The 17923-nt window shown below is 40.0% G+C and overlaps 1 protein-coding gene across 3 annotated transcripts in view; it reads left to right on the top strand.

Moving 5' to 3' along the window:
* TPGS2 (tubulin polyglutamylase complex subunit 2) overlaps positions 1 to 17923 on the top strand; it is a 612577-nt gene that overhangs the window by 522114 nt on the left and 72540 nt on the right. For all 3 annotated transcript variants that reach the window (XM_044078027.1, XM_044078035.1, XM_044078044.1), the window contains exon 5: positions 17766 to 17879. In XM_044078027.1, the coding sequence (XP_043933962.1) occupies positions 17766 to 17879 (114 nt within the window). The remainder of the gene's footprint in view (positions 1 to 17765; positions 17880 to 17923) is intronic.

Below are 17923 nucleotides of genomic sequence, written 5' to 3'. Positions count from 1 at the left end.
CTTTCCCCCCTTTCCACTGATATCTCAACTAATTCAGAAAGCCATCGCCTTGAGAGTGACAATGATCCTCATTGCCCCTTACTGGCCTCGACAAATATGGTTTCTGTTTCTTCATCGTTATCTTTTGGAGCAGCCTTGGCATCTGGACCCAGTACCAGATATGATAACCCACCAATCGGGTCAGCTGCACCATTCTCTGCCTTCTCTAAACCTCACAGCGTGGTTTCTCCGATTCCAACCTTAGCCAGGCTTCCCTCAATATCTCGCTCGGTCCGAGATATCTTGATAGCCTCTCATAAATCTTCTACCCGGAAGATTTATAGTAGCAAATGGAAACGTTTCTCTTTTTGGGCAACATCAAAAAACATAGATCCCTTTACTGCACCTATCCAGTCTATTCTAGACTTTCTAGCAGAACTCTTTCATTTAGGATCATCTGCATCTACCATTAGAGTTCAATTGGCTGCCATGTCTAATTTTCATGTTGGTGTTTCAGAGTCTAGCATCATGGCTCACAAACTCTGTAAAGCCTTTTTAAGGGGCGTATTTCTTCTCAAACCTCCAATCAAAGATCCCCCGTCTCAATGGGATTTGAACTTGGTTCTGGCATCCTTAATCCTTCCCCTTGAACCGGCTTCATGTTCTCTGAAGTTGCTTTCTTGGAAGACACTTTTTCTGGTAGCTATAACTTCAGAGAGAAGGGTATCTGAACTCCATGCTCTGTGTAGTCGTCCTCCTTACTTAGTGTTTCACAAAGATAGGGTATCCCTCCGTACTAATCCATCCTTTTTGCCTAAAGTTTCCTCTCAAGTAAACCTAAACCAAATTATTGATCTCCCCGTCTTTTTCCCTAACTATTCGAACAGGTCGGAACAAAGGCTACATTTTTTGGATGTTCATCGCCAACTTAGATATTACTTAGACAGGACTAAACAATTCAGGAAATCTAATCAATTGTTTCTGTCATATGTGGAAGGGAAATTGGGCCTTCCTGTTACTAAAGTATCCCTCTCTAGATGGCTCACCTCTACAATTACCTTCATCTATGAGATCAGACATCAAAAACTACCCTCAAGACCTAGAGCTCATTCAACTAGGGCATTAGCTACATCCGTAGCTTTTCAGGATAGGCTGCCAATAGATTCCATTTGTGCAGCAGCCACCTGGGCTTCTCCTCATACATTCATTTCACATTACAAATTGGACATGGTTTCCAGAAGCCGTGCCAATTTTGGTTCCACTGTTCTCAAGAGTCTGTTCCGATAGGCCACCGGGATAAGGTGCTAGGGCGGTCCCATCCAGCAAGAATGAAGGCGAGATTGACAACTTAACATTAAGAAGTTATGTACCTACCATAACGTTCCATGTTAGTTGTCTTCTTCTCGCCTTCTTTCTTGTGTCCCACCCTCCTTCCCCCAAGCCTGGACAGACCGACAGGAATTCAGTTTGTGTTCTTCCTCTGGAAGTCGTCATTCCAACACGTTCTTCCACCTCTTTTCTCCTTTCTGAGGTCTGCGATACCTTTTACGCAGGTTGTTTTGAGGTGGGTTTCCCTACTCCATTCTATGGAGACTAGGGTTGCTTGGTATAGCTATCAAACGAGATCTGAGTAGTTACCGCCTAGCATTGTGGGATATAGGGGAGCCTCGAGCCGGTGTAATTAGCTCTCGAGCTTTAATATTGGCCGAGTCGGAGCCGAGGATCGGCTCCGAACCCATCCAGCAAGAAAGAAGGCGAGAAGAAGACAACTAACATGGAACGATGTCCTTCAAGGATGCATCTGCAGTCCTTACAAATGGGTTGTCCTGTCGTCAGGCAGCCCTTCGGTCGGCCGGATTCCAAAGTCTGGGTCTGGCCTCGGCTGGTGTCGCACTTCACCTGACGTCATAGCTGCAGTTCTTCGGGTATAAAGGCATCAGCCGACGCCATTTTCCTCAGTCTTTCTTGCCGCGTGGCGCCCGAAGCAGAAGCTGTTCGCAAGTGCCGGTCGGTCAGAACCAGAGATTACTACTACAAGTACCGAAGACTTCTAAAAAGCTAAGTACCCTGTTGGGGACTCTTTCTTGCCTCAGCCGATGTCAGAAAAAGTGAATAACTGTTTAAATTGTGGGAAACAAATACCTCATAAAGATTCCCACTCTTACTGCTTACCTTGCTTAGGCCCAGACCACGACGTAGCAGCTTGTCTAGCCTGTGCTTCTTTCAACCGACGAACGCTTAGACGTCGGTCGGAATTTGCTGAAGAGTTTTTCGGCTCCGCTTTTGCTTACATTATGCCATCGGATACTCCGACTACGCAAATTTCTAAAAAACGCAAGGAAAAGGACCGACACTCGCGGTCCACGGTTTCGGCCGAAACCGCGGTTAAGCCAACCGCAAGTGTCTCGGTTTCGGCTGAAACCGAGTCCACGGTTCTTCCTTCGGCCGAAAGCTTGCCACTTACCGAGGCCTCATCCAGCTTGGCTGTTTCTGCTACTGAAATCCCACCTGCTCTTGCAGGTTCACAGGATTTATCCAATACTATCCCTTTGGATATTTCTACCCCTGCACGTGGAGCTGCTAGGCCTCCTGCATCCATGTCGATTAAGGCCTTTGCCAGGGCTAAAGCAGCAAAAACTACCAAAACTGTGCCTGCTAAGACCCCCTCTCACAGGCCCAGTTCTAGTTCACAAATGCTTAGTCTAGCAGAGGATCTCATTTCTTTGATCCGGGGATCCCAACCACATCCAGACAGGGCCTCTCACCCTCCTCCAGAGAAGAGGACTAGAGTAGAGCCCCCTGAGCCAGTTTCTTCAGATGGCTCCTCTGATGAATCAGATAATTCAAACCCTCCAGAGGCCCCTTTTCTCCTTATGAGGACTCTGATGCAGAAGAGTCCATTCCTTCTGCCTCTCCGCCTGAGGAATTTTCTTTTGGGGAAACCTTGCATGCTATGAGGGAACAATTTCAATGGCAGGGCCAGGATTTTTCAGACTCTAGGAAAAGGCTTAGAACCTTTTGCATTTGCCACAGCATAGGCCTTTAGCCATTCCTCCAGTACTTACTGTTGTGGATGATGCTTTTAATGATGCTTGTACTGCTCCTGATTCTCTTCCTCCGCCCCTGCTAAGCCCGATAGGTACTACAGGGTTCGGACACACATTATCATTTGTATAAGGCCCTTTTGCAGATCCCGAAACTATCTCCCAGGGACCCAAGGCTGTAGCAGCTACCTCTACCAAAACCCTCCCTCTGAAAGGGAATCTAGGGCCTTAGAGAGATGGGGTAAAAGTTTACACTTCTGCTACTCTTTCAGCTAGGGCCTTGAACTGTCAATTCCACATGATTCAGTATCAGGAATTTATGTTAGACCAGTTAACTAAAAACTGTCCTCGGATGAACCATTAGACAAAAAATCTGTACAGGAAATGGTACATAACATTCAGCAGGTCAGTAATCATTCCTTAAAATGTGGCTATGATGCACTGGAGGCTTCCTTTAGATCAGCCATGACTGGCACAGTGATCAGAAGACATGCATGGTTAAAAGAACAGTCCTTACCAGACCATGTTAAATCAAAGCTCCTAGATGCTCCCATGGATAAGCTTAATTTGTTTGGCTCCCCTGCACAGCAGGTGCTGAAGAAGGTGGAAGAGAAAGCAAAATCTGTCCAGACAGTCAAGGATTTCTTGCAGGTCCAGCCTCCAAGGTTTAGCAGGAACTGGCCTTCCAAGAATTGGTCCTTTCCAGACACCTCCAGAGCTCCGAGAGGCAGGAATAGACGCTCAAGAGGCAGGGGTCAATCCAGAGGTGCCTACAGGGGACGTCAGTGGCAGGCTAACAACCAGCGAGGTACAGCCACAGATCCAGCCACCACCACTTCCACAGGACAATCACAGTGACTTGGCTCTGGCACCGCCTACCAGGGAACAACTAGAGGCACCCTTAGGCGGGAAGCTAGCCTTATTTTCAGTAAACTGGCATTACATCACAGGAGACAAATGGATTTTACAGACAATAGACCAAGGTTACAGGTTTCACTTCCATACTCTACCAAGAAAGAGAGGAATGCCAAACCTACCTCCAAATCAGAAGACAGAAGCTCTAGAACAAATAACTCACTTACTAAGGATGAGAGCTGTAGAAAGGTACCATCTATGGAACAAGGGCAAGGATTTTATTCCAGACTCTTCCTGGTACCAAGAAAAGAAAACCAATGGAGGCCTATTCTCGACCTGTCCGCTTTAAACACATACCTCATTGTTCCAAAATTCAAAATGCTGACCCTACAGCAGCTTCTTCCCATGCTGGGCAAGGAGTCTTGGCTGGTAACTCTAGATCTCAAGGAGGCATACCTGTACGTCCCCATACGACCAAATTGCAGAAGATACCTCAGATTTCTTGCAGGATCAGAGCATTATCAATTCTCAGCATTGCCCTTTGGCTTATCTACTGCGCCCAGAGTATTCACGAAATGCCTGGCATCAGTAATTGCTCATTGCAGGCTTCAGGAATTCAAATTTACCCTTACCTGGACGACTGCCTGTTACAAGCGGACAACAAAAACAAATTAACAAAAGATTTGCAAAGGGTCATTCATCTACTACAAGCCCTGGGATACACAGTCAATATAAAAAAGTCAAGGCTGATACCATCCCAAAGGATAACCTTCTTGGGTGCAGATCTGGACACATCAAAACAAATGGCATTCCTGACAGTAGAAAAACAGGAGCAACATACTTTCTACTACATAGCATTAGCAAAGCAAAACCAGCTAACAGCAAGAAAAGTCCTGCAAGCTCGGTTACATGGCATCCTGCATAATATTGATTCCACATGCCAGACTACATATGAGAAAGTTACAGTGGTACCTAAGGAATTTATGGTCTCAGCACAAGCACAGCCTAGAAACCCAAATTCCAATAATTCCATGCCTGAAGCAAGAATTCCAATGGTGGGCTCTGGCCTGTCAATCAAACAAGGGACTGCCCTTCCACAGCACTCAACCAAGCCAGACCATCACAACAGACGCCTCAGACCTCGGTTGGGGGGCACACATGCTGGACAAGTGCATACAAGGCTTATGGACTCAAGACCAGCTGCACCTACACATAAATCAAAAGGAAATGCTGGCAGTAAAACTGGCAATTCAGGCATTCATACCATTTCTTCGACAGGATCAACTGCTGATAAGGACGGACAACACCACAGTTATGTGGTACATCAACAAACAGGGAGGCACACATTCGTACCCTCTATGCCGGATGGCAATGGACCTCTGGAATGTGGCACTGAGCTTCAACATTCACTTACAAGCAATTTTTGTGCCAGGAAAAGAAAATATACTAGCAGACATCCTAAGCAGAACTACCACGGATGCCCACGAATGGATGTTGCATCCGGACATCTTCAAAACCATTACAGGGAAATGGGGACTACCAGAAATAGACTTATTGGCATCCCCACACAATCACCAACTGAAAAAATTCTGCACAAGGATGTACCACCCACTTGCTTGGAAAGTGGACTCCCTATCTTTCAGTTGGAAAAACCTGACAGCATATGCATTCCCACCTCTTCCTTTGATGCACAAGGTGCTATTGAAGATCAAAGAAGACCGTCCAAGGATCATCCTGATAGCTCCAGACTGGCCAAGGCAACATTGGTACCCATTACTGAGGAGTATGTCTCGGGAACAAATATGGCCTCTGCCCTAGTTCCCTTGCTGTTAACACAGAACAACTTCAAAACCCTGCATCCAAACCTGAAAACACTGCAGCTGGCTGCCTGGAACATTGCATAAGACCAAATAACCCAGATTTATCTCAAAGAGTTAAAGACATTATCTTGGAGGCTCGCAGACCCTCAACAAGAAAGAATTATTCAGCAAAATGGAAAAGATATCTCATTTGGAGTACTGCAAAAGGAGAGAATGTGTCACTGGTAAACATAGCTAACATCCTGGAATACTTGGCAGAGCTCTTCCACAATGGCCTGTCCCATTCTTCCATTAAGATTCATGCATCAGCTATTTCAGCAGAATACAACTTGGATCCTCCAGTCTTCTCACATCCTCTGCTCAGGCAGTTTCTGAGAGGAATTAAAAATGTAAAACCACCTAGGAAGCCACCATTGCCAGCATGGGACTTGAACTTTGTGCTAGAAAAGTTGACACTCCCTCCTTTCGAACCAGCAGCAACAGCAGAATTACAATACTTATCATGGAAAACTGCTTTCCTGCTTGCAATCACTTCAGCAAGAAGGGTATCTGAGCTACAGGCATTAATGGCAGTACAGCCCTTCCAAATCTTCCATCAAGATAGAGTGTCCATGAGAACTAATCCTACTTTTATGCCAAAGGTGGTCTCCAGGGTATCTTTAAATCAAGCTATCCACCTACCTACATTCTTCCCCAACCCACAGAACAGGGGAGAAAGACTGTTGCATACCTTGGATGTACATAGGCAATTACGTTACTACCTGGACAGGACCAAGAGCAATAGAAAAACTGACCAGCTACTGGTAGCATATGCAACAGGAATGGAAGGAAAAGCAATTTCAAAACAAACAATCTCTAAATGGATAGGAAATTGCATTAGATTTTGTTACTCCTACCATGGGAAGAAAACTCCAGAAAACATCAGGCCTCACTCTACAAGGGCTACAGCCACTACCACAGCTTTTCTACGAGGAGTGGCTACCAAAGACATTTTAGAGGCTGCTACTTGGAGCTCCGTGCATACATTTGCCAAGCATTATAATTTACCTTTATACTCCAGATCCCGAGCAGGTTTTGCCACTGCTGTTTTGCAAGGGATCTTAACTACACCATAATATTATTTCTCCTCCTCCCCCAGTTTGGCTATGGTATTCTACCCATTTGTAAGGACTGCAGATGCATCCTTGAAGGACATAGTACAGTTTTGTACCTACCATAAATGTAGATGTCCGATAGGCATGCATCTGCAGTCAGGATTACCCACCCTCCTTCCCCTCTGTGGTACTCCTAGGATATTTGCCCATCTTGTAGCTAGCTGGGGGAATCTATTATGGTGTATTTGTTTGTATATATGTACATACATGCTTATTTTTTGTTTGCTCTCTACTATTTGGAACCATTTGCATTTATCCAAATTTAGCCTTCCTAGAGGGCACCTGGCATCTGGGGCAAGAAACACTGAGGAAAATGGCGTCGGCTGATGCCTTTATACCCGAAGAACTGCAGCTATGACGTCGGGTGAAGTGCGACACCAGCCGAGGCCAGACCCAGACTTTGGAATCCGGCCGACCGAAGGGCTGCCTGACGACAGGACAACCCATTTGTAAGGACTGCAGATGCATGCCTATCGGACATCTACATTTATGGTAGGTACAAAACTGTACTTTATGGTAGGTACATAACTTCTTATTCAGGACCATTATGCATAACATTTTGTGCTAGGGCATTTGTATCTTTCTTATTGTTAATGTCTCTATAATGCTCAAGTATTCAGTCTTTTAGACATCTGTTCATCTTACCTATATAGAAAGCATGACACACACATGGCAGAAAACAAACTATATTCATTGATCTGCAATCTGCATAAAAGTCCAATTCTATTTTGAACTTTAGAATAGGATGAACGTAAACTTGTGCAGAATGAATATACTTGCAAGCAGAACATCTCCTGCATGAGAACACATGCCCAATCTACTGGATTCAACCCCAGCCATATACTGTTGGGTGCTATAACAGATGTTTCCTAAGAGGTTTGTTGTTTCTAAATGTGAAACATGGTGCTTCACCAATAACTCCTTTGAGCCCATCTATGGTATGCAATATTAATAATATCACAGAACCTGTTAATGTCACTGGAATATTGCAAAGAAACCCTGAAAGTGTCAGTGCTCAGTGTAGAAGTGCTGCTACTGCTGTTCTGTATGTTAGATGTTTTCAGCTTTCACTGAATAGGGGTCGATATTAGAATATTCGAAGTTTTGAAACTTCAATGTTCTAATATAGACCCATATTAGAGTATAGACTAAGAGAAAGAAATAGGGGGTCCTAAATGAAAGACCAGCACTGGTAGAGTTTTTAGTAGAATCTAGAACAGGAGTTGCCTTTAAGAAAGGAATAATTACTAGAGCATATCAAATATTGCTTGATAACTATGAGAATCAGTCAGAGGAGGTTTAAAAGGATTGGGAAGAAAGACTGGATAAGCAATTCATAAAGAAACAATTGGGGGGATGTAGTGTATGTCTCTCAAATATACAACAAAGTCTGTAAGATTTAGGATCTTAGCTTGGAAATGTTTACATAAGTATTTTTATATTCCAAGTAGACTCGAAAGAATTTTTCCTTAGGTAGACACAGATGATGGAGGTGTGATGGGGAAGAAAGAGATAACTAGGAACATATTTTCTGGGAGTGTAATTAGTGGGCAGACTTTAATGATTCCCTGCAGACTGCTCTGTCGGAGATACTGGGTGAGAAAATTTGTGTAACTAAGGAAATTATTTTTTTGAGCTGTGATACAAAATCGGAATTGCCTAGACATAATATAAGGCCTTGCTGAATCTAATTATGTCGGCTGCCAAAAAACAATTACTAGAAAAGGGATATCAAAGTCTAAACTAACTTTACCAGATGTAGCGAAGATAGTAACAGAGATAAAATATCCAGAATTGGGATCTTTAGAAAAGGATAGGAGCAAATTACATAGAAAAAAATGAGAATTGTGGGATCAATACATGCAGAGGAGGGATGAGGTTTAAAAAAAGGCAGGAACTGATTGAGCTATGTAATGGTTGACTGACAATGACTGGATATGTTATAAGTGATGTATAATGTTTGCAACTACAGCTGTGTCGGCATGGTTTGTAATGTAAAACTGATGGACTGATTGATGACTTTTCTGGAAGCGTGTAACAAAAAGGACTACATTTATCCATGTAACAATTATTTGTTTTCTGGGAGTAACTTAAATGTTAAAAAATGTTACATTGCAGTTTAGAACTGATGAACTGGAAGAAGACTATGATAAAAAATGCATGCAAGGTCTATGTGAAACCGTTGATAATATTGTGAAAGATAGAAATGTGAAAAAATACATGGTGAAACACTTGCCAAGTGTTATTTTTGTGGCTGGTCATAGAGTGTAATTAAGATATGCTGGCCAGCCTAAATTATGTTTCTGTCATGGGGATTTTTCTCATTTAATTAATGATTGTGACAAGGTACAATGTAATTAGTGTGGGGAGAAAGACATACAGCAAGAACTGTGTGCTTGAAAGCAGGCTGTGTTAAAAAAAGGTTATGTTTTAATGGCTTGTCAAGAGCAAACAGTAAATAATGAAAAAGAAGGGAAAGGGAAGAAAACATACACAAGGAAGGACAACAAGAGGCTGGGGTGGGATTGAGCTAGGTGAAGAAGAAACTGTAGAAGAAGAACAAGTACGGAGAGGAAAATGAGAGAGAGTGCATGCATCCTGAGAGGTCAGGAGAAGGGATTGATGCTAATATTTTTTTGAAGCTCTAGCAAGTGAAGAATCTGATTCTGAGGATCAAGCATTATTTGTATATAAACATAGGGAAAAAATCATTTGGGAAAGAATAAAAATAAGAAAATGAAAATTTATAAAAAAATATTTCCCCTAAACTTAAAAAGTAAAAACTATTTTAGAATACTTTTAGTAAATGTGAACAGTATTATCAATACTCTAAGAAGGATAGGGATACTGGAATGGTATGCTAAATGTGATGTGGAGGTTATTCTGTTAGAGAATGTAAGATTCATGACAAGTGAAGAAAGGCTGCAAACAGACAAATTATGGAGTGAAAATACAATATGGAACTAATTAAGTGAATGTTGTTCTAGAGTGGCAGCTCTGTTATATGAAAATAATAGACGTAAAGTTGGTAAGGATGGGAAGGTTAACTGTTGATCTGAGATGGAGAGAACATGTATATAGAATTATAGCATTACATACATATATAACTGTCAAGGAAAGAGGGGATCCATTTCATCAAATATTAGACTATGTGGTGGTTAACAGAAAATTATTGTTGATGTGACTTTAATTGTGCCTTAAAGGGGAAATATGTAAAAAGAAATTACAGGAAGTGATAAAATGTTGGAAATTAGTTGTATGGAACAAAAGTCACTGGACATATGGGGGCACTAGATCTGAAATTAATTATTTTGTATTACTGGAAGCTTTAGGGTAGCAGATAGTGATACAGTTGTGACTGTTTTTTTCAGACCATTTAAGAATATAGGTGGAGGTGCTAGATGAAGGGGGGTATATTAAAATAAGAAAGAGAATAAAAAGCATAAATGGTAAATTATGCAATGAAACTAGAGAATAGGAAGTATTGCAGTTATGGAAGGATCATATAACCATAAATGACTTCTATAAAAATAAAAAAAAAGAAGAGAAACTGAAGTATGGGAAAATGTGTAGAAATGTATTAGAGAATTTAGCAAATAATAAAAGAAAGTATTATGATATGAAAAAAGAAATATAAAAGAAATAATAAAAAAACTAAGGCATTACTGTTTAGGCAGATATATTATGTGTATGGGGAATATAAGGAGGTATCTGCATATTTGGGTTGAATAGTAAAGGAAGGTATTAATATAATGAAGGAAACGGAAAATGTAAAAAGAGACATAAAAACAACACAATAGCAAATTATGAGTATTGTAATACAGAACATGGAAATATGTATAAGAGTAAAAAGAAGAAAAATAAGACCGAATTGAAAATGAAAAATATTTCAGAATGAGTTAAGGAAAAAAAAGAGTACTTAAGAATGAAAATGTTAATTCAGTATCAGGCCCAGATAATATAGGATATGGAATGTACACAAAATTAATGGATTGACAAACAGAGTATTTTGTAAATGTACTGAATGAATTTTTGAAGGAAAGGTTTGTTTGTGAAGAGTAATGTAGTAGGATATTAAAATTTATATGGAAGAAGGGATATATGGTGTAAAAGGGAATGGATGTCAAGAATTGTTATTGGTTATGAAAGAAATTTTGGATGATGTTGTAAGTAAAAGGGAAGATGCAAAACTTATGGTAGGTGATATTACTAAGACATTTGATACAGTGTGACATGATGCTTTTTAGGATGTTTTGAAGAAATATGGAATTGGTAATAGCATTAGGGGAAGTGTGTATGTCAGCATATAAGAACAATAGAATGAGAGTGTTAGTGGGTAGGTAAGCAAAGAAGTATGCATAAAGTGTGATGTAAGACAAGGATGTCCCATGAGTGTAATATTCTTTGGATTGGTAATGAATGCAGTAGTAAGTGAAGTAGCTTATAAAAAGAAAGATGCCAGCCAGATATGTGATACAAATGGAGGTATTCGTTCTAGCAGTTTTGACATAATGCAGATGATACTAAGAAAACAATATGGATGAAGGAAGTGTTGGTTTGTCTGAATAGATGTTTAAAGGAAATAGCAATGACCGTGATAAAGATAAAATATTTTTTAAGGATAAGAGTAAGGGTTTGGGTGATATACTGAAAATCAACCAGGAAAAGGCAAAATTCACCAACCAGAAGAGCAAAATAACAGCAAAGGAAGAGAACCACAGGTGCTAAATCCAGTAAAATACCATTTATTGGTAAGCACTTTCGTCAGGTTTAAATCACCAAACTTCTTCAGATACCTTTTAACAAACATGCCCAACCATTTATAGCAGTGTCATATCTACCAGCAGCAAATGACATCAAGTAAAACACCCCCACGTGATTCATTTAAAAATTTCAGGAACTGCAAGTTTAAAAAATACATGTTCCTTAAAGAGACATTCACATCACTACTAATGTTGCATAACATCCATCTACCATTTGAATTTATACATTACACCACGTTTCTAGTGATACAGAATGTAATTCTACCTATCATATACTTTTAATTTAAGCAAACTAGAAACAGACACCATGTCATTTAATCCTGGTGGACAACTAGCATTCAAATAAATCTGCCACCATACCTGTTTCTCTTCTAAATATAACTTCCATGGTCCCCTACGAGCTTCACTTTGTATCTGTTGTAATACCGCAAATTTGAAAGTATGTTGGGGAAATACCTTTAAGTGTCTGTATAAGGCATTGGTTTCATTATGTTGTGCAATTTCATAAAAATTGCTAATGAATTCTTTGTGACAATTTACATTGTGTTTTGCCCACATAGTATCCATTACATTCTGTGCATAGGGCAATATAAACCACTACACGAGAATATCAACTGTATTTGCCCTTTATTTTTATAGTTTTATCCAATACCTTGACGCTGGACCCAACAAAAATATGTTGGTATTGATGGCACATACCACATGGTGCCATCTGACAAGTCAGTGTCCTGGTACCAGTACATTGTCTTTCCAAAATATTTTTAATGTTACTACCCCTTCGATATACTACCTTAGGGGTTGGTCCAAAGGTGTCCAACATATCTAAGTCCCCTTTTATAATACTCCAATTTTTGTTTAAAACGTTAGTGACCATATAGCTATCTTCACAAAATGTAGTAACAAAGGGACAAAAGGAAGTATCACTGGTAAAAGTTAAACTCCTTTCTTTGCCATAGCTAGATTCATATATTGCTGGACAATTACTGGTCATAAACTCATGTGATGATTCTACCTGTGTAACAGGTTGAATGGGGGGTGATATTAAACTTGACCCATGTATTAAAGGTACATAAAATCCATTATTTTTCTTCCTTATAACTTCATCTCTTATACTACATATCAATGGTAGGGGATACCCCCTGTCCAACAACATATGCCCCATTACATCACATTCACTCAAAAAATCATTAAATTCAGAAACCATTCAGGCTGCTCTTACAAGTTGCCCCTTAATTATTCCACGTTTAACATGCGGTGGATGACTACTACTGTAGTGTAAATAACAGAAAATGTGGGCTTTCTATATATTTTAGATTTAATTCCCCCACCTTCCGTCTTGGATAATTCAACATCCAAATACACTATACAGTTTGTGCCCACTGTATAAGTGAATTTCAAAAAGCCAGTCGTCCGATTAATATATTCTACAAATGAACTTATTTCCTCTGGTGGTCCCTTACAGCAAATAATCAAGTCGTCCAAAAAACGGGCATACATAGAGATATAGGTGTAAAATCTGCTAGTAAAAAGAAAACGTGATGTAATGTATAAATTCAAAAGTCTTGATTTTTTTTTAATAGTGGCTTGTCTGTTGATGTGAGTATTTTTAGGGTGTGCCTTTTATTAACACACATTTTGTCATTTTTCACTTCCAATTACTAATAATTTGTAGACATTTGGGACTTACATTGATGTTCATCACTGTCACTGCTGAAGTAGCCTTCGTGATGTGGCTTATATCCTGCCATGGATATAACAGCCATCCAGGTTCCAAAGCTTCAGGGCACCTTTGACGCATACAAACTGTTAGTCAGCTCAAGCTGAGCTGACTAAAAAGACATATTTGGTTGCCAAGCCCTCCAGAGCCTTAATGCCATTGAAGAGAGTGCTCTTGTGTAGGCCATCAAGGATTGAAGGTTAGCTTATGCTGTTCTTCACTAGACAGATATGTTCCTTATGTGTAAAATCCTTTCACATTAAAAATGTTGTTTTGTTGTACTTTTCCTGTTTAAGAAAGTTATTTTGAAGCTAGGAGTTTGTTTTAATGGACTATCACAAGACTTACCTTTACTTTTAAGCAGGAGCACACTCTTTTCCTTTCAGGTTAAAAGTTGTGTAAAGTAATTGAAATTTTCTTCTGTGGAGAAATTGTGTTTATTTTACTTTTCGTGAGGCTGTCAAAGTGTTTTAAAGTGATTTTTACTGTGTTTTTCTGTGAAAAAAGCGACTTTTAAAGACTTGTAGTTTTTACTGGCTCTCGCTGCTTGTCTTCCTCAGGAAAGAGGCACCATTTTCACCTTGACCATGGAACAAGCTACGGGTTGGGCCTTCTTCCAGCCACAAAAAGAAAATCTTAAGCAAACAGTCTTTGCCACAACAGCAAGCTAGCAATTTGCCTCAATCACAGGTGTGTAACTCTGCTGTGGCCATTAATTGTACCTCATACCACTCATATATTTTACCCCGGATCCCTGTGGTGTAGCAACTACAGCCACAATGGACTGGGGTTAGCCACATCCTCTGCATCTGCTGGGGTCCCCTCATTGGGCAGCTGACAGCCACTCACTCAGTCCTGATCAGTGGGAGAACACTGAGATTTCTCAGTCCCTCAGATATTACTATGAGGTTTCACAGAAGGAATTTCCAGAACCTACATCCATTCCTCCTTTTCTGTTTGCTGTAGAGAATATGTGTGTTACTGTGTGCACTTTTCCTGTTAGTCAGCTGGCTGCCCCTAAAAAGACAAATAGGATGTGTAACGTTCCTCAGTCTTTTAAGTGTTTATACACTATTCCCAAACCTGACCCAGCAGCTGTAGTATTTTCTTGTCAAAATGTTTTTGAAAGGGGTTTTGTATAAGAGACCTCCAAAACAACAGTGACCTCTCTTTGGGATCTTAATTTTGTGTTAGAGAAGCGAACACTTGCTCCATTTAAACCAACTAACCTGGATGACTTGAAGTTCTTAGCATGGAAAATAGTTTTACTGATTGCTCTGAACTCTACCAGAAGGGTGTCTGAATTGCAAGCTCTTATGGTGAGTCAACCCTACCTCATTTTCCACAGAGACAAGGTTTCTTTAAGAACTAATCCTTCTTTTATGCCTGAAGTGATATTCACATTTATTTTATGTCTAACTGTCCATCTCCCTATTTTCTTTTCGGAACCTAAAAATGATGGAGAACTGATACTCCATACCTTAGATGTCCACAGAAAGCTCGGATACTATCTTGACAGAAGTAAATCTTTCAGATCTTTGGATCAATTGTTCATTTCTTGTGAAGGTAAGAAGGGGAAACCTGTGTCAAAGCATACTATTTCCAAATTGTTTTCTTAGACTATTACCTTTTGTTGTACTCGCCACAACAAAACTCTTCCAGGTATGGCCTAGGTCCACTCTGCCAGGGCCTTGACTTTAACTATGGCTTTTTGGAAAGGGTTGGATTGTAGAAGTATTCTAGAATAAGCATTTGTTCCTCTGTACATACTTTTACAAAGCACTATAAGCATCATTCCTTCACTAGGTCTGGATTCAGGCTTTGCTAAAACCATTCTCCAAGGGCTGCTGGACTCTTCTCCTTCCACTTCCCAAAATTTGTAAGCTTTGGTAATCTACCTATGTATAGTTTAGGCAACTGTAGCACTGATCAATATAAGGAACATAGAACAGTTGTGTCAGTAAACTTACCATAACAGTAAATGTTTAAAAATATGATCACTACTTAGTAGCTTCTCCCTTCCTCTATCCCCCTTGCTTCTTGGTGCAGGTGCAGTCATTTATTTTTGTTCTTCTTTGCATTGCCCTTTCAGGGTTCAGCCTCCTTCTGTTGTTGGCAGGGAAGCTCTGAAGAGCTTGACACCCAAACTTATCTTTTAGTCAGGTTAGCTAGAGATGCCAGACAGTTTGTGAGCATGGAAGGTGCCCTACACCAGTTAATGTCAACTGACTGCTTGAATGATAGTGTCCTAATTCCTTTTAAGCACATGTTTATTGAAGGCATGCAGCAAGTACTAATGGAGGCAAGAAAACCTACTGCTAGAATATTGTATGTTAGTAATTGGTAAAGGTTTTCTAGTTGGTGCCAACAATATACCCAGCATCCATTCAGGTCTAGTGTTTCTCTGGTTTTATAATATTTGTGCAAGTTACTATCCTATGGCCTTTCTTACTCCTCTATCAAGGTTCATTTATTGGCCATTTCAGCATTTCTGCCCATGGAGCCTCCTCTTTCTATGCAGTCTCATGTTAAAATGTTTTTGAAAGGGGTTTTGCATAGGAGGCCTCCAAAACAACTGGTGGCCACTCCTTGGGTCTAAATTTTGTGTTGGAGAAGCAAGCATTTGCTCGGTTTGAACCTGCTAGTCTTGACTGTTTTGAGATTCTTAACATGGAAAACTGTTTTACTGATTGCTGTGACCTCTTTAAGAAATATATTTGAGTAGCAAGCTCTTATGGTAAACCCTATATCATTTTCCACAGGGACAGGGTTTCTTTGAGAACGAATCCTTCTTTGATGCCTAAAGTTGTATTTAAGTTTACTTTAAGCTAAACTATCCACCTGTCTGTTTTCTTTCATGAACTGAAAAATGAGAGACAAGGGGTACTCCACACCTTGGATGTCCACAGACAACTCGGGTGCTATCCTGACAGAACTAAATCTTCCAGATATTTGTATCAATTATTCATTTCTTGTGAAGGTAAGGAGAAGGAATAACCTGTGTCAAAACAGACTATTTCAAAATGTTTTTCTAAGGCTTTTACCTTCTGTTATACCCACCATAGCAAAATTATTCCAGGCAGGGTCAAGGTCCACTGTAACACGGCCTTGGCTTCATCTGTGGCTTTTTGGAAAGGGTTTGATCCTAGAAGTATTCTAGAAGCAGCAACTTGGTTCTGTGTACATATGTTTACAAGGTATCACAAGGTTTATTTCTACTCTGGATCTGGATCTGGCTTTGCTAGGACCATTCTTCAGGGGCTCCTGGACCCTTCCCCTTCCATTTCCCAAATGTAGTAAGCTAGGACAATCTACCCATATACCTCAGGCTACTTCAGCAGTGATCACTATGATCAACATAGTACAGTTGTTTAAGCAAACTTAACATAATAATAGATGGTCAAATGATCACTGCTGCAGTAGCCTCCACCCATCTCCACCCCACCCCTTATTTTTTGGTTTGTTGTTTATGCCTGGGAGGGTGTGGACACTTATTTTTGTTGTTCCTAGGATTGCCATTTCAAGACTCAGCTTCCCCCTTGTCTGTTGGCATGAAAGCTCTGAAGGGCTTGGTGTCCAAACCTGTCTTTTTAGTCAATTCCGCTCCTGCTAACTAAAAGCTTGGGCGCGTGGAAGGTGCTCTGAAATTTTGGAAATTGTCCAGCTTTATATCCTTGGCAGGATATAACCCATGTAGCTAAGGCTTCTGCAGCAGTGATCATTCGAACATCTACTGTTATGTTAAGTTTGCATACACAACTGTACTTTTATTTATTTATGTATTTGTTTATTTATTTATTTCCAGTTTGATGACCGGGGAGGTCCACTGGGATCAAAGAGCCCGTTTTCAGTGGAGGCCCGGGGAGAAAAGCTCCAATAATACATAGTACAAGCTCCATAATATGAAGTACAATACATAGTGGAAACAGAAACAAACTAAGCAAATTGTACATACAAAATAGCAAAAACTAAACAAAATTTCAGCAGCAGCTTGGAGAAGGATGTAAAGCATATTTACATGTTTAGTGGTTGAGAACAGTAGTACAAGGTTAAATTAACACAGAGGTTTAAATCATCTGAGAATGATATAGAAGTAACATTAGCATGGATGAGTTCTTTATGCATGAATATTAGCATGAGTTAAATTAATACAGAGGTTTAAATCCTCTGAGAGTGGTATAGAGGTAGCATTAGTACATAGGGTTAATCAGTAGTGTGCAAGGAAGAACAAACTTTGTGTGTTATAAAGTATTCATGTATTATTTATTTTTATATTTATTATATTAATTTTCAAATTAATTTCAAAAGGTTTAATTGATGTGCTTTGTTCAATTGCCTTACCTATTCGTCAACCTTTGCTAAATTGTACATGTTCTGCATCAACAGTGTTTGTTCACTGTTTCATTTTTTTTATTTTCTTTTGAAAAAAAAAGGTGATGATGGCCAACCAAGGAAACCTCACTTCGACTCTCGCAGCCGAATATTTGAACTAGATCCCTGCAATGGAAATGGAAAAGTCTGTCTTGTTTATAGAAATGTCAAACCAGGTAAAGCTTTCAGAAAATGTTCAAATAATTTTTATTTCCGAATT

Source organism: Protopterus annectens, chromosome 1.part1, assembly GCF_019279795.1.
Source record: "Protopterus annectens isolate FY-2018-M chromosome 1.part1, PAN1.0, whole genome shotgun sequence".
Taxonomy (NCBI): domain Eukaryota; kingdom Metazoa; phylum Chordata; order Ceratodontiformes; family Protopteridae; genus Protopterus; species Protopterus annectens.
Note: the sequence above shows the minus strand (reverse complement) of the source record. Positions and strands in the feature narration are given on the sequence as shown.